This window comes from Marmota flaviventris, chromosome 9 (genome assembly GCF_047511675.1).
Source record: "Marmota flaviventris isolate mMarFla1 chromosome 9, mMarFla1.hap1, whole genome shotgun sequence".
In the NCBI taxonomy this organism is placed as follows: Eukaryota; Metazoa; Chordata; class Mammalia; order Rodentia; family Sciuridae; genus Marmota; species Marmota flaviventris.
In genome coordinates, this window is record NC_092506.1 from 20620485 (window position 1) to 20635633 (window position 15149).

Here is a 15149-nt window from a genome sequence, read left to right on the forward strand (position 1 = left end):
CACAGAGCAGACAGGCCTCTCACACACAATTCAGCTCACTCATTATTCAAACTCAGACTTCCCACCCCAGCCTCACACTGGGCAGCTGGGAGTTACTTAATGACCCTCCTGCACACCAACAAAGAACTTCCACGTCTCTCAAGGTCATCCTTCCACGGCTCTTCACAGTGGCCTCCAATCCTGTACTCTGTCTAACACAAATTCCCCCCCCCACACACACACACAATGTCCAGTGGCTCCTCTTGATCTCTTACACTGCAGGGTCACCTGCACACCTCTTACACGCTCCATCCAATATCACACATCAGGACAACAGTTACAGCCTACAAGCTCATCCACTTACACACCCAAGTAGAGATACACATTTATCTCCTACACACAAATGACCCGCCCAGGACAACTGTTACAGAACTTCATCCCTCTCTCTTCACACAACCCCAAAAATAGACCTCATGGGCACACACAAACACCCCCAAAGGCAGCAGAATTTGTCCTCCAGAAATGAGCAATTGGAACCAGAACAGTCGCCTGTGGGGACACAACCATCACACATGCTTGTTGATCCACAGCTCTGGCGGTGTCTGATGGCCCCACAGGGAGGCTGGAGCCCGGCCTTCCACCCCCTTTAACCCTGCCACCCTGGTGCCCACACCAGCTGCTCACTGTTTCAGTTTGCACTTCACTCTGCAAAGCCACATCCTGTGTCACCCTCACTTTCACCCATTCCTCTGGGGTTCTGGCATTTTCCAGCCTGAGACGACCACAAATAGCTAAGGCTGGGGGTACTGTGACCTGTGAGCAAGTCTGGGATTTTGAGAAATAGCCAGCACTCTGAAACCCAAACCCTGTCCTTGCTCCCTTCAAGTTTCCTGTGGGCCTGGAGAAGCTCTGAGCAGGGTGGTGGGGCCCCAGCCCTCCTGTAAGCAACTGGTGCCAGGCTGGCAGAAAAGTCCCCAAGTGGCCTGACGCTGGCCTCCTGGGGTACATGTGCTTTCTTTGGGGAAGTTTTCCAATGGTACTGACACCAAGCTCCAAGGGAAGACCCTGGGGCATCTGGGGACCCCACTGAGCCTGCACAAAGCCCTGCAGCCTGTTCAGAAACCTTTAGCACCAGCACCAAATGCCACACCCCTGTGGACGCTCCTCTCCCCAGCCTTGTCTTGCTCCCTCAGCTCCTAGCCTCCAGGCAGCTCAGGCCCTCACCAAGCTGCCACCCAGCAGTCTTGACATCAGAGCTCCCAACACCCTGCCAAGAACCTCTTTGCCCTCTGCTGGGCTCCACAGAGCTGCTGGGTGATAGACAGCTCACCTTGTTTCTGCCACCCTGCCACCCTCCGGGAGACGGAGGTCCCCATGCCCACTCTCAGGCCACCCTTGTACCTACTGTGCCTGGGGGGCCTCTGCTGGGATCTGTGGCACGTCCCAGGAGCGGTAGCGCCACATCTGCCTCAGTGTCCCCGGCAGCTCCCTTTCTTCTGTCCCCAGCGCCTCAGCGGGGCCCAGAGCTGCGGCCACATTGCAGCCTCCCCCGGCACTGTGGCCAGCCCCCAGCGCGCTCATCCTGCCCGGCGACTCTCTTCCTCTTTCGGCACTTCCTGACCGGGGGGGGCCCTGCTAGAGGCCGCTGGCCGCCCAAGCAGAGGACCACAGGGCTCTTAGGCGCCTTCCGCTGGCTGGGGCAGGACGCTGGCTGGGCAAAGAGCTGCATGGGAGGGCAAGGGGCAGGTGGGGACAAGCCCAGCCCACAGCCAGGAGGAGACTCCAGAATCACCAGGCCTGTCCGGACTCGACTCTGCATCTCGACCCAACCTGGCTTTCTTCTTCACTTGTCTGATTTTTACCCCCTGCTCCTGCTGAGGTCTCTCAGTTCTCGATGCCCCCTGGTACCCTGGCTGGGGACGTCCAGCCCACAGCAGCTCTCTGTGTACATCACACCATCCAACACAGGGACAGTGATGGTAGTAAAAGCAGCAATGAAGATGTTTGAAATAAGGTAAGATATGAACAGGTAAACTAATGGGCCTCAATTTTCTCATCTGTAAAATGGAATAATAACTCAGACTCATAGAGTATAGACGTGTTAATTAGGAGGTGAAAAGGTTTGCAAATTAATTTATTTGATAAAAACATCTTGGCTGTCTTCCAAGCACCCGGCTCTGTATTGGAAAGTATCGTGGTAAGCAAGGAAGCTGGGCTCTGTCCTCACAGGGCTCAGAGGTTGGGGGCAGGGGAGATTGACCAGGAAACTGACCATCCATGCCTAATACAATGTCAGGTATTGACATGTGCTATAAAGAAGGGAGCTAAAATGAAGGGGGAGGGGGGAGGGGGGCACGCAACACCTCACTCCTCTGAAGCAACATTTGAGAACGGCCCTAAATGAATCAAGAGAGTGCCTCACGTGCTGACCTGGGAGAACAGGAGCCAGAGGAATGTGACCAGGGACTGGAAAGATCACGAGCTTAGGCTGTGCTGGAGTTTGAAGCCATCATGAAGATTTGGCAAATAAATAGTAATGTGTACACTTACTTGTTGTTCCTTCTTTTTTTTGGGGGGGGGACTGGGGTACCAGGATAGAACCCAGAGGTGCTTAACCACTGAGCTACATCCCCAGCCCTTTTTATTTTTTGAGAAGTCTCCCTAAGTTGCTTAGGGCCTCCCTAAGTTGCTGAGGCTGGTCTCCAACCTGGGATCCTCCTGCCTCAGCATCCTGAGTTGCTAGGATTACAGGAGTGTGCCTTGGCACCTGTGGTCCGTCTTACTCTTTATCCTTAGGGCTTGTTCTGGGGAGGAAATCGTGCTTTCCTCAAGCATTCTTTAATCACACTGCTCTATAATTAGTTCTTTAATTGTACATGTGTGTGTTACTCCAGCAAGGCTGTGAATTTCTCGAGGACAGAAACAGTGTCAGCTCAGTTCAGCAGACACTTACACTACAAAACCTGTGGACACAGGATGCACACGATGCCACCTCGACCCTTAGAAGCCCCTGTCTGGTGCTGGAATCAGCGAGTCCCTCATGACTGGAGCATAATGTTTTTCAATAACTTGTTTACCCGATGCACTTAATGCAATGGATCACTAATAGTCATAAGAAACAATAGTATTGCTTGCATACTTCTGTGCCAGGAGCTGTACGGAATATATAATTAGCTCATTGCATCCTTTAATGACCCAAGAGGTTGACTTTGTTATTGTCTTCCTCTTGCACAGGGAAACTGAGGCACAGAGTCACTAAGTCCAAGGTCACCCAGCTAGTAAGTGGTGAAATTAAGACTCTAAGCCCAGACTCTTTAATAAGACTCCTATTGCTCTTCTAAGTTTGGGGGAAATGCCAGGTTTGAAGCCTCTTTCCCCAACGGTTCTCCCTCCAGCCCATCATCTCTGAGTCTCTCCAGGTGGGACCTGTATGCTGGGGCCCATCAGAGACTCTGCCCTCCAGGCCAACGTCTATTCTGGAAGGAGACTGTTGCAGGGCCCAGTCTTCCTCTCCCAGGCATTCTGCAAAGAGCTCCAGTAGTTAAACAGAGGAAATGGGGCTGGGCTTGTTTTCCATTTGAGGCTCTGGCAGCCCTGAAGCAGCAGAAGGCAGGAAATGGGGCTCCTGGAGGGGAAGCCAGGCAGGCTGGAGGCTCTGAGCCGCGGAGCAGAGTGGTACTGACCCTGGGACTAGGGCCACCTTGGGCTTGTACCCCTCGAAGCGGTCGACAGCAGCTTTGCTCTCTGGGTGGGGTGGGGAGGGAAAGGCTTGAAGGCCCAGGTGCACAGGGCTGGGGAGGATGCCCTTGGCAGTTCCTAGGACGTGCCAGCACTGGGCAGCTGGGGACCCCTCAGAATACACCCAGGTACACACAGGAAGAGGAATCTGGGTAAGAAAATTATTCTGGGCTTTATTGAGGCCCCAGAGGGTGAGGTGTTCTACTTTCTGTGGCCTGGATGAGCAAGTGGGAGCTGGGGAAAAGAAATGTACCAGGCCACCACACACTCAAACCACAACCTGGACATCCTCTGCTCTCAAAACCTGCCAAGCCAGCCTCCTTGGCCTGACCTTCAGGCCTCCTTGGGCTCTCGAGCCTCTTACTTTCTTGCTTCTTTGTCCAGGCTTTCCCTAAAGAGATGTTCTCTCAACTCACACTGTGCCTGTGCATGATTCATAGTAGGTGCTCAATAAACAGTTCTTTCTTCCCTCTCTTTTCATATTAGCTTCAACATGTAGTCCTGACCCCTGCTGTTCTATTCTGCCTATGTAGCTCTGCTGGCCTGTGCCTTTGATATTTGGCCGATTAAAAATCTCCATTCTTAAAACCCCAATCCAAGCCACAGATCTGGAAAGGTAGAAAGAGCCCCAGACAGAGTTCATTAGTTCACATTATAGCCCTTGCTGTGTGACTCTGGGCTAGTCATTAACCTCTCTGGGTTGTACCAGATAGTTTCTAAGATTTCCTCTAGATCTATTTTCATCTTCTTCCCTGATCTCCAAGTTTTCATTCATTCAAATAACAAACATTTTATAAATATCAACTAAGTGTCATACACTGTTCCTGAGTCAGCATTCCCATCTCACTGACTTATCTCTGACCCTCACTTTTGTTCCCAATAATACTGTATAATTGGTATTGTACACATTATTCTTGTCACCTTACAAGATTATTTTTTAATATTTTTTAGTTATAGATGGATGCAATATATTTATTTTGTTTATTTATTTTTATGTGGTGCTGAGGTTAGAACCCATTGCCCCACATGTGCCAGGCAAGTGCTCTGCCCCTGAGCCACAACCCCAGCCCACCTTACAAGATTCTAGAACCCTGTGTTACTCCTCACTCTGTGCTGGGTACAAAATTATGTGCTCAGTGACTTTCTACAGAAGTTGAAATGGTTTTGACTATAAATGTCCAAAAGCTGAGGGAGGGAGAGAAGCTGGCTTCTGGTTTGATGAGTGGCTCTGGGGAGTCGTGGAGGGTTTTGAAAGTCTAAGTCCTCCCCCAGAAGCTAAGCCTGTGGTCCAGATATCTGCTTTAGCCCTTGGGAGCAATCCAGAGAACCTGCTGATCACTGGTCCCTGCCCAGGTGCTGGGCCTCTGCCCCCTGCTGGAGGAAGCAGAGGTACCCGAGTTGGAGCTGCAGATGCTGCAGGCTAGTGACAGACGGGAATTGGATTAAGGCTCTTCTGGGCAGCCTCATCAAAGTCATGAGCAAAAGGAAGTCTGGAAGAGGGACAAGGGGACCCTCTCCCACAGGGGCAGGAGGACCCTGGGTACAGCACGGGAAGCTCAGTCATCAAAGGTGGCCCTTCTAACCATGGGTGTTTCCCTTGGCACCTCCCAGGTGCTCGGGCTGGAGGTGAGAGATGCCTGGTGGATCTCCTCTCACTCTGGACCAGCAAGGACCTACTCTTCTGTAGGAAACTGCCTTCTGTCCCCAGTTTGGACTGTGCCAAGCACCCAGGGCAGGATCATCAGGCTCCCTACCCTTCAAAGCTCCCACCCCACTGCAGGTTCATAAGCCCTGATGACCCAGGCATGCTTCAGTCCCCTCATCCCCCGCCTGCCGCCAGTCCCTTCACCCCTCCCAGGATAGGGTCACTTAGTACAAAGCCCAAAGAAAAGATCCTCCTGGAGGAGGGCCCGGACCCTTGGAAGCCTGACAGGGCAAAAGGGCTTTGGAGTGACACAGATCTGAGTAGGGATCCGGCCCTACTGATTTCTGGTAGTGCCATCTTAACAAATTCTCCAAGGTGTCCCTCATCTCTAAGTTGGTGCCCAGTGGCCTCCCAGTCCTGGCTGACTCTCTGTGTTCTGCTTAGCCGTCCTTCCCCCAGCATGAGCACCTGTCAAACACCGCAGAGCCTAGAACACTGTAGTCCCAATGCCACCCCCACCCACTTCAGGTGCCACCAAAGGCGTGACACTAACCCTTGTCTGGGATCTTTCTGAACAACTGCTGTGAAAATTTGTCAACTGAAGCAAAGAAGAGACCCCCGCCCCAGTCCCGCCCAGAGAACTAGGGCTCCCAATAGCTGCCTCTGGTACAAGGACTGGGCTGCTGGGGACACATCCCAAGCTTCTTGTGCCGAAGCGGGGTCCCCATCTCTGCACATAGGCCTCCAGGATGGCCCCGCCCCACCTCTGGGCACTGCCCTCCGGGCCTTTGACTTGCTGGTCAGCAAGAACCTCTGTCAGAGGGGAGGAAGGAGTTCCGGGCAGGGGCTGACCCCGCCCTTGCAAAGGAAGGAAAATGGACGGACCCCAGGCTTCTGGCTTCCTTTTGCAGAGGCCCCCTCCCTCCTCCTGCTCCAGCTCAGCTCTCTGCCCCCGGTTTTTGCATTTTTAATTCGGGACAGAATGTGATCTCTTCAGCTCCTTGCTTTATCCTGTTGCTATTTAAATTACAAATCGGCCCATCTCCCTGTCACTCTCGGGGTTATTTTTAGCTTCTGGTAAATAGCAGCAGGGAGAGTAGGATCAGGTGCCCCTCCCATGAGGAACTATGTCCCTGTCACCAAGGGCCCGCAGCAGGGGGCACGCGCTCCATCCCCAACTGGTTCCCAGTAGCCCTCCCCAACACCAGCCCTCTGCGTGGGTGGAGGGGGCAGAGGGAGGACCGCAGGCTGGATGGAAGGGGCATGCGTGCTCCGTCCTTGCTGTCTCCTTAAGCTTTGCCACCCCCAGGTCCCGTTACTCATCCATTGCTCAGGATAGTCTCCTCGGCGACACACGAGGGGGGTCCAGCTATCCAGGGCAAACACCTAAACGGTGTTTCACTCCCACTTAGCTCTCTTATCTGCTTTACCAGTCCCAGCCTCGCTCTTCGGTGGGTATTGTTGTTCCCGTTTTCCACACGAGGAAACGGGGTCAGAGTTGTACTCTAGGAAGTGGCAGGGCTGGAATTCGGAACCCAGGTCTCTGACCTGGAAACGTGCGTGCACGTGCGTGCGTGGAATGCAGCTGTCTCTCTTGGTGGAAGGCAGGGGCCACCGTGTCCCCAACAGCTTATTTTCCACGTGTCTGCCCCGTCTCTTTCACTAGGTCAGAGTTGGTAAACCACGGCCCCTGAGCCCCCTCTGGACTGCTACCTGTTTTTGTAGGGCCTGTGAGTTAAGAATGGTTTGTACGTGTTGAAGCGGTTGGAGAAAAAACAAAAGAATAATATTTTGTGACAGTGGAAATGAGATGAAATGTAAAGTTCAGGCTCTATAAATAAAGTTCCCCTGGAGCCCAGGCGCACCCACTCGTTTACACATGGCCTGTGACTGCTTTTGCACTACCGTGGCACAGCAGAGTAGCTGTGACAGGGACCACGTGACTTGCAAAGCCTAAAATATTTACTGTCTGGCCCTGTATGGGATCATATTTTTGTCAAGGGAACGGATCATGTCCCAAACTTCCATCTCAGGCAGTGCCTGGCCCAGGGCCAGATCTCCAGGTGGAGGTGCTGGTTCTCCTTGGAGACTGACCCTTCTGGAACTTAGCACAGGGAAGCCCCTGCCAGCCACATCCCAGTGAGTCATCTTCCATTTTTCTCCTCTCTCAGTCTCTCTCTCTCTCCTTTGGCTTCTTCACAGGAGAAGCCAGTGGTTTCCAAAACTCAACTATCAAAATTACCCTGGACCTGGGTGCAGTGGTGCACGCCTGTAATCCCAGCGGCTCGTGAGGCTGAGGCAGGAGGATCTCAAGTTCAAAGCCAGCCTCAGCAGAAATGAGGCACTAAGCAACTCAGTGAGACCCTGTCTCTAAATAAAATACAAAATAGGGCTGGGGATGTGGCTCAGTCGTTGTGTGCCCATGAGTTCAATCCTAATATAAAAAAAAAAAAAATACCTTGGAGAGATTTGTCAACTTGAGCTGTCCAGGCTCAACACACTACCTATAGTGGGATCTCCAAGGATAGGGCTTAAGCATCCATTTTAAAGGACATCCCTAAGTGATCAATTTTGAGAACTAGTTAGCTTAGCTCCAGAGGTCTGAGTTCTGCTCATCTTCTGATTGATCTGTGCAGACCACCTACCAGCCTGCCCCTCACTTTTTTTCAATAATTGCAAACCATGCCCTGTTTAAAAAAAAAAAAAAAAAGAGTCCTGCCCCACTCATGTCCCCTTGCCTATTTTCTTGCCTTCTTCTTATTTGGAGGGGGGGGGAGTGTGTGTGTGTGTGTGTGTGTGTGCGCGCGCATACATGTAGTACTGGGGATTGAATCCAGGGTCACTCTACCACTGAGCCATATCCCAGCCCCCTTTTTCTTTTTAAATTTGAAATAGGGCCTTGCTAGTTGTAGAGGCTGACCTGGAACTTGGATCTTCCTGCCTCAGCGTCCTGAGTCACTGGGATTACAGGCACGTGCTAGTCATTTTCTTTCCTTTTTGCTCCCTCCTCCTACCCCTTCCTCCTGTGCCTGCCCTTCCAGGTGTCTGAGTTTTTCCTGGCACAGACTTGCCATCTCCCCATCGGCCTGAAGCAGCTTCCTGGGCTACTTTCAGCCCACACTGGCACTGGGAGGAAAGGGAACCTATTTCTCAGGAACCCCCACGCCCCTACAAGCTTCTCCTGTCCTGCTGAAAGCCCCCATGGTCCTCACTTGCGTCAGAAGCAGCCAGGCCTCAATCCTGCTTCCACTTCCGCCCCTGGCCCTCAGAGTTTTGTGCCCCCGCATTTCTGCCTAAAAGCCTTTTCTCTCTGTGAAGGGCTTTCAGCTGCTTTTCTTAGCAACTCCTCACAGCGGGGTGGGAGGTTTAGCTTCAAGCCAGAGCTACAAGGAACTGTGGCAGGCGGAGGATGTGAAAAGGGCCACCATGGGCCTGAGTGCCTGCCAGCCCCAGGGCGGCCTGTACAAGGAACAGCAGCCTGGGTCATCAGGCCTCTCAGGACGGCAGCCACATGTGAGGGATTAGCCTGAAAGCTCTGCTTGTTCCTGGGGTCCCTAGGGACCTGGAAGATTTGGAGGGCTCAGGGCTGCTACCTATTTCCCAAGGTTTCTTCTGTCCTCTCTGCAGGGGGCTCTCCTTGCCTTGATGCCTTGTCCAGCTCTGGTCTAAGACTGGGCTTGCAGGGTGACCCCTGTGTGTGAGGGGGCACCCTGCCCAATGTGTCCTGGCTCTGTCTTCTGCAAAAAACCTCGTGCAGGTGACCTCTTCAGGTTGTTCTCTTCACAGTCAGAGAAAAACCTACAACTTAGTTACTGTGCATCCTTGGTGACTAGAGGCGCCAAGTCTGGGCTGTGGAGGAGCCTCTATCTGGAACCACCTGGGAGAATCACAGCCCTGTGTGTATGTGTGGGTGACTGTGTGAGTGTGTTTTCTCATGCACAGAACATCTTCCGTGTCAGCTCTTTAATTCTGGTCCCTACTCACTAAGCCTTTCCCTTGCTCTGACTTCTTTCCAACTTCAGTGGCTGTTAATATTTGACCCACAGCCAAGAAAAATCTTGGGGTCATCTCCTTGTGTTACAGGTGAAGAACTGAGGCCCAGAGAGATACTGTCCAGTTTAAGGACATGCATCAAATCACTGGCAGAAGTGAGAATACAAACCAGGTCTCCTGGCTGTCAGGCTATTTCCTCAAGGATTCTGCATTCTCTACCCCATGCCCTGTCAGTCTTTCTGTACTCCTTCCTCCCCTAGGGGGACCTTCAGAGGCTTCTCTAGCTCAGTCAGTCACAGGGTGGATGATAGACCTCTCGGCATGGTGTTCTGGAAGAGCCTGGTAATGGAGCCCAGCGTACCCATGATTCCCAGAGAGTGAAGGTAGAGCCCAAGGGAACCTAACGCATTTCCCATTTGCTCTGAGCATCCCACTTCATGATGGTGGAAAAATCCCTTCTCCGGATTCCTCCAAGTAATGAAAGCTTGATGGTCTCATAACCATTAAGAACATCAGGGCCCTTTAAGCTCCCTGGGTCAGTTTTATGATACATCATCCCAGAAGCCCCAGGGAGAGCCAGGGCAGCCTCAGACACACCTCAGCCCCTACCTACCCCCATGGTTGTCAACAGCAGGAAATTTGACTTCTTCAACCAGGCTGCTGGCCCGCTGAACCCTCCACAGGAGCTCATTCTGTGGAGGGGCTTTAGAGGGGTAACAAATCCAAGTTGAGACTGTGATCTGGGAAGGCATCAGGAAGGTAAGGACAGTCCTGGTTGCCTTGCCCCACTACCCCAGCACCACCCTTGTTCTGAGGAGCAGCCCTCCCTCTGGGCAGAGAGGGCAGGGCAAGGGAGGCTGGGAATTTTAGGCGGCAGAGATGACTTAATTAAGATGTTCCGTAGGCACAGGGACATTGCCTTGCTACAGCCTGCTGTATCGCAGGGGCCAGACAGGGATTCCTTTCTCCATCTCTAAGCAGCAGGAGCTCAGCCTGGTGGCTGAGAGCATCTCACCTCTGTCATCCAGTGCCTAGTACAGAGGCAGCCCGCAGGCATGCTCAGGGAAGGCCCGCTGAACGAACAGGGGTCCTTTATCCCCAAGAAGAAGGGCAAGGCATCTCCTTGCTCTCCCCAACAAACAGAAGTTTGTAAGAGTCATGTCAGTGCCATCTTTCTCAGCACAGGGGCACAGCGCTTGGTACGCAGTTGGCACTCAATGATTACATGTTGGATGAATAGGACTTTCACGGTTCATGCAGAGAAGTGGTCGCGACACCCCTTCGGAATCCCCAGCTCCCACAGCAGGGCCAGGCAAGCGGCGGGCTCGCAGAGCGCTAGTTCAGGGTTGAGTGCCAGGAGGGGTGGTCCCGAGCGCGGCGCTCCCTCGGCCCCCACCTCCTTACCTGTAGGACACCTGCTTTCGTAGGTGCATCTGGCGGAACCGCTCCTCCATCGGGGGCGCTGCGGCCATGCCCCGGGGGCCCTCGGGCCAGGGCTGTGAGACCTCGGCCTCTTCCCCCCGCCTGCAGCGCCTCCGCACCACCTCCTCCGCCGCCGCCCGGCCGCCGGCGGCCCCGTCCCCGCGCGGCCCTCCGCCGCCCGGGCCCTCGGCCATCCTGCGGCCGCCTCCTCCCCGAGGCTCCCGCGGCCTTGCGGGGTTCCTTGCTAAAGTTCAGAGTCTCGGGTCCGCCTGGGCCGGGGGCGCGGGGCGGGGAGCGAGGGAAGCGCAGGGTCCCGCTTGTCCCCCGCGACGCCGGCGCTCAGACGACAGGAACCGCGCGGCGCTACGCCGGCGGGGATCCTCCCGCGCCCCGGGGGGAGTCCTCGGAGAGGGTCGGGGCGCCCCCCGGACGGCCGGAGCCTGGTGCGAGCGGAGCCAGAGCCCGGCCGGCGAGCGTGCTCCCGCCGCCGCCGCCGCTGCCGCGCACCGGAGTGTCACCTTAGAGACACTCGCACCCGTGGGGTCTGGAGGGAGGGCGCCGCCCCGCCCAGCCAGCCCGGCTCAGGGCACTGGGGGAGCGAGCCCGGCCTAGCCGGCCGCGGGCACGAACCTCGCCGGGGCGCGAGGCCCGGGTGCAGGGCGCTACCGGGGCCCACCTCTGCGCCCCCGCCCGCAAGCCGGTACCGGCTGCTCGGCAGCTGCCAATCATCTCCCTGCCCGTCACTCAGCCGCCGTGATGCACCCCCCCCCTCCGTCCCGCGTTTTCCGGCTTCTGCATTCGCTGTGGCAGCGGCGGGCAGGTGGAGGGGGGGCAGGGGCGTGACACGAGCCAGCTTTAACTCCGTCTGCGCCATGGGAGTTTAGAGATCCATTTGGACTTGGGGAAGGGCCAAAAGAAGGGGAGTATACCCAGGGACGCCTCAAATTTGGGGATGGACCAGATTGCGAGTTACCCTTTATCTAGGCCTGGAGCTCTCTGCACCAGGGCTGAAGAGGGACCCAGCTGGAGATGTGTGCAAGGCCAGTAGCTCCCAAACCTGGAGCCCTCAGCTTGTCCCTGGCTGGGAGTCCTTCAGGCTGAAGATCAGAGTGTCCCAGAAAGTAGCATCAGGTTTTTGGGACAGAAGAAGCTGATGGGGGAGGGGAGAAGTCACTGCCAGAGGGAAGGGCTAGAGGCCTCCTTGGGGTCTATCTTGGTTTGCTCTTCCTTTTTCCTAGGCCAAGTCCCATGGTGCCTCCGCCCTGGTCTCCTCTTGTCCTTGAGTGGTTCACCATCTGGGGTGGCACCCTGTCTAACTTCTCAGATCTATCCATGGCCCAGATTCATCTTTCTGAAATCAGCCTTTGACCATAGCATGTATTGTCCCCCCTGTAGTATTTAATGGCTCCCCCTTGCCTGTACTCTAGCCTGGCATACAAGACCTGCCTTGATCTCTCCTCATCTTGTCATCCATTCCTGTCCATTCTTTTCCTTCCATGCATCTGTGCTCCTTATTGTGGGAGCTAACATTAGGTCTGTAAGGCATGTCCAGGTTGTGCCCTGCATCAGAAATCTGCTCATGGAGTTTATATTCTGATTCTCCTTTAAAGGCCTCTTTTTTTTCCAGAAAGACTCCCTGGGTAGTTCCTGCGGAATGGCTTCCTCCCAGGGCCCAGGCCTCTACCCCAGATGTCTATTAGTCTATTCTGTGTCTCACCTTTCCCCACTGACCAGAGCTGGGAAGGTGAGAGGCACCAGCCTCATGGAGAAGGAGAATGGGCTGCCCTGAGGTTCCCTGACTCTCCTGTGCCTTTGCTCAGATTGTTCCCATTGCTTGGAGTATGTCCCCTTCTCTGTTCTGCCTGTGGAAAGCCTGTCCATCTTCCACCACCACCTCCAGAGCTGCCTCCTCCAAACACCCCTCCCTAATATTCCAGTATAGATGCTGCCGACTTCCTGGGCCTCTCTCTGTCATGCCTGCACACTCTAACAATAGCTGTGTCTCATTTGATCCTCACCACAACCCTGGGTGGTAGATATTATCATTTCCTCCATGTTACAGAGGAAGACAAGAAAATGTCATTCAAGAGATTTATTTGTTCAAGATGGCTCAGGCAGCGAGTGGTGAGGCCAGGATTTAAAACCAAGTCCTCTGGTATCCGAACAAATGCCCTTTTCCACTCTGCCATATTGCTGCCCACATAGTAGCAACCACCTCGGTGTTTGCTTTCCTCTAATCTGTGAGCTCCCAATGGGCAGGGACCAGGCTGCTGTCTCTCACCTTCTCTTGGTCCAGCAACCTCTATTGGATGAAAAAGATTGAATTAAATTTCTTAGCCACAGAGGATTTTCGCCCTCAAGCCAAGTTTGAAAGATGTACTACTGTGAGGGGTCTGGGTGGGGTCTGGGCACTTGAGAGCACCCACCCAGCTGTCCTTGGGACTGCACTTCTTGGATTCTTGGCTCCCATTTCCTGGCCCATGGTAGCCTCCTACACCATGAATTATGGTAGTTCTGGCTGGGTTTGACATTCACTCACCAGCTGCCTAGCTGCTGGGTTTCCAGGTTGGGTTTTTGTTTAGTTCTTTCCCGCAGAGCTCTCCCCACTCAGTCCTTTTTAAAGTGAGACTTCATTCGCCATGCTCACACCTCCCCACTTAGGACCAGCTGCTGACTGCATTATCTTTTGGCAGTGGCTCTGCCGTCCTCCCAAGAAGAGAGGAAATATGCAGGTCCCCTCCCTTAACCAGCGTCACCACCTTCTGCAATCTCTTCCAGTTGCAGCCCACGGCTGATCTCCAGCCCATTCATTATCCCTGTGCTCAGAGAATAAGTGCTCATGTCTCCATCGGAGCTTTCATCTACCCTCCTAGCAGCTCTGTGAGGGTGGCGACCATTTTACAGACAGAACACTGAGATTTGGAGAGGTAAGATACTTGCCGAGACCACACACAAGTGGCAACAGGGACCTCAGAGCCCTTCCCTTAACTGCCACTCTGATGACCAAGCAACTCTGATGCCTTCATAGCTCAGATCCCAGCCTGTCCCCTCCACCTATGGGAAAGACCCAAACGGCACCTACATCTGACAGGTGCCCAAATAAGCTGACCACTCCTCTGGGATCCAGAGGTTGCACTGTACATCCCTGCTGCAGGCATGCCCCACCACCTCCCTGCTTTCAGAGCTTTGGTGTCCAGGTATAAAAAAGGGTTTGTAATGGCAATCTCTGCGGGGTGACTGGCACTGTAAAAGCCACCGCATGTGCTGTGGCAAAGCAGGCTGCAGGACTGACAATAGTGTGAGGGGGCTGCAATTCCTTTGCTGGAATGCACTGGGGACATTACAACCTCAGAGGTTGTAATGCACGCCTGGGGAGGCAGTGTATCAATGGGTGGCTTTTGGGAGGGCACTAACCCTGCATCCCAACACAAGCTGGGAAGGCTGCCTGGGACGGACTGGCAGAGAGAGGGGATCCCGGATGACCACACGTTGGCGTGGGCTCTCTGGATTAGTTGCTCATGGATCTTGTGCTGTAATATAAAGCCGAAGGGGAGGGAAGTCTAGAGGAGACCGAGAGGGGTGCTGAGGGGAGGGGTGGGGGCAGCATGCACTCTAAAACCAAACAGAACGGGGTTCAGATACCAGCATGAGACTTAATATCTGCATGATAGATACCCTCCCTTTAGGATGATTTGGGTTCCTACCTGGGATGTGTAAATTCTCCATTCAATGTCTGGTACATGGCAACTAGTCAAAAACAGGAGAGTGACAGATTTCAAGTCCTTTAACCTCAGGCGCCCTGTCTTGTTTGAGTTCCAATGTTAGCACAGTCCTGTGTACCTGAGGGTTACCCAGAAAATATTGTTAAACAAGTGAATTAATTATGAGGGGTCAGACCATCTCCCCCACCATTCTTCCAAGTGCTCTTTTCAAACTGTCCCCTTTCTCCCCAACTCGACTCCCATGTCATCCCTCCATATTGCCCCACCCCATACATGGAAGTTTTTGAGGACTCCCTGTTTCCTGTCTCCTGACATTCTGTACCCACAAAATGTCCCCCCCTTCTGCCCAGGCCTCTCCAGTCCAAGTGGACCTTTCCGCCCGCTCCCTGGATCCCCCCCCACCCCGCCATCCTTCTTTCTCCCTCTTTGTGATGCCTTTATCATTCTCTCTGTTGGCTCTTTGTCTTCTGGAAGTAACCATAGTCAACGCTCTGCCTTCTGAAAAACAGTCCTGAACTGCCCTCCATCTCCCCCCTCCAGCTGCCGCCCTCTATTCCTTCTTAGCTGAGTCCCCCTAAGGGGCTTCCCTCCTTCCTTCACTTCTGTCGCTCCTCTTCCCCTGGCTCCCCTCCCTCCTGCCCCAACTCTTC

General features: G+C 54.0%; 1 protein-coding gene across 3 annotated transcripts in view; it reads right to left on the reverse strand.

Moving 5' to 3' along the window:
- Nucleotides 1–10986, reverse strand: part of Dgkz (diacylglycerol kinase zeta) — a 41791-nt gene extending 30805 nt beyond the window's left edge. For 2 of the 3 annotated variants that reach the window (XM_027936424.2, XM_071616255.1), the window contains exon 1: nt 10760–10986. In XM_027936424.2, coding sequence (XP_027792225.1) covers nt 10760–10971 — 212 coding nt within the window. In that variant the 5' untranslated portion in view covers nt 10972–10986. Of the gene's footprint in view, nt 1–1384; nt 1576–10759 lie in introns of those variants that run through there. The other variant, XM_027936423.2, reaches the window with a different exon arrangement.
- Nucleotides 10987–15149: the final 4163 nt, after the last annotated feature.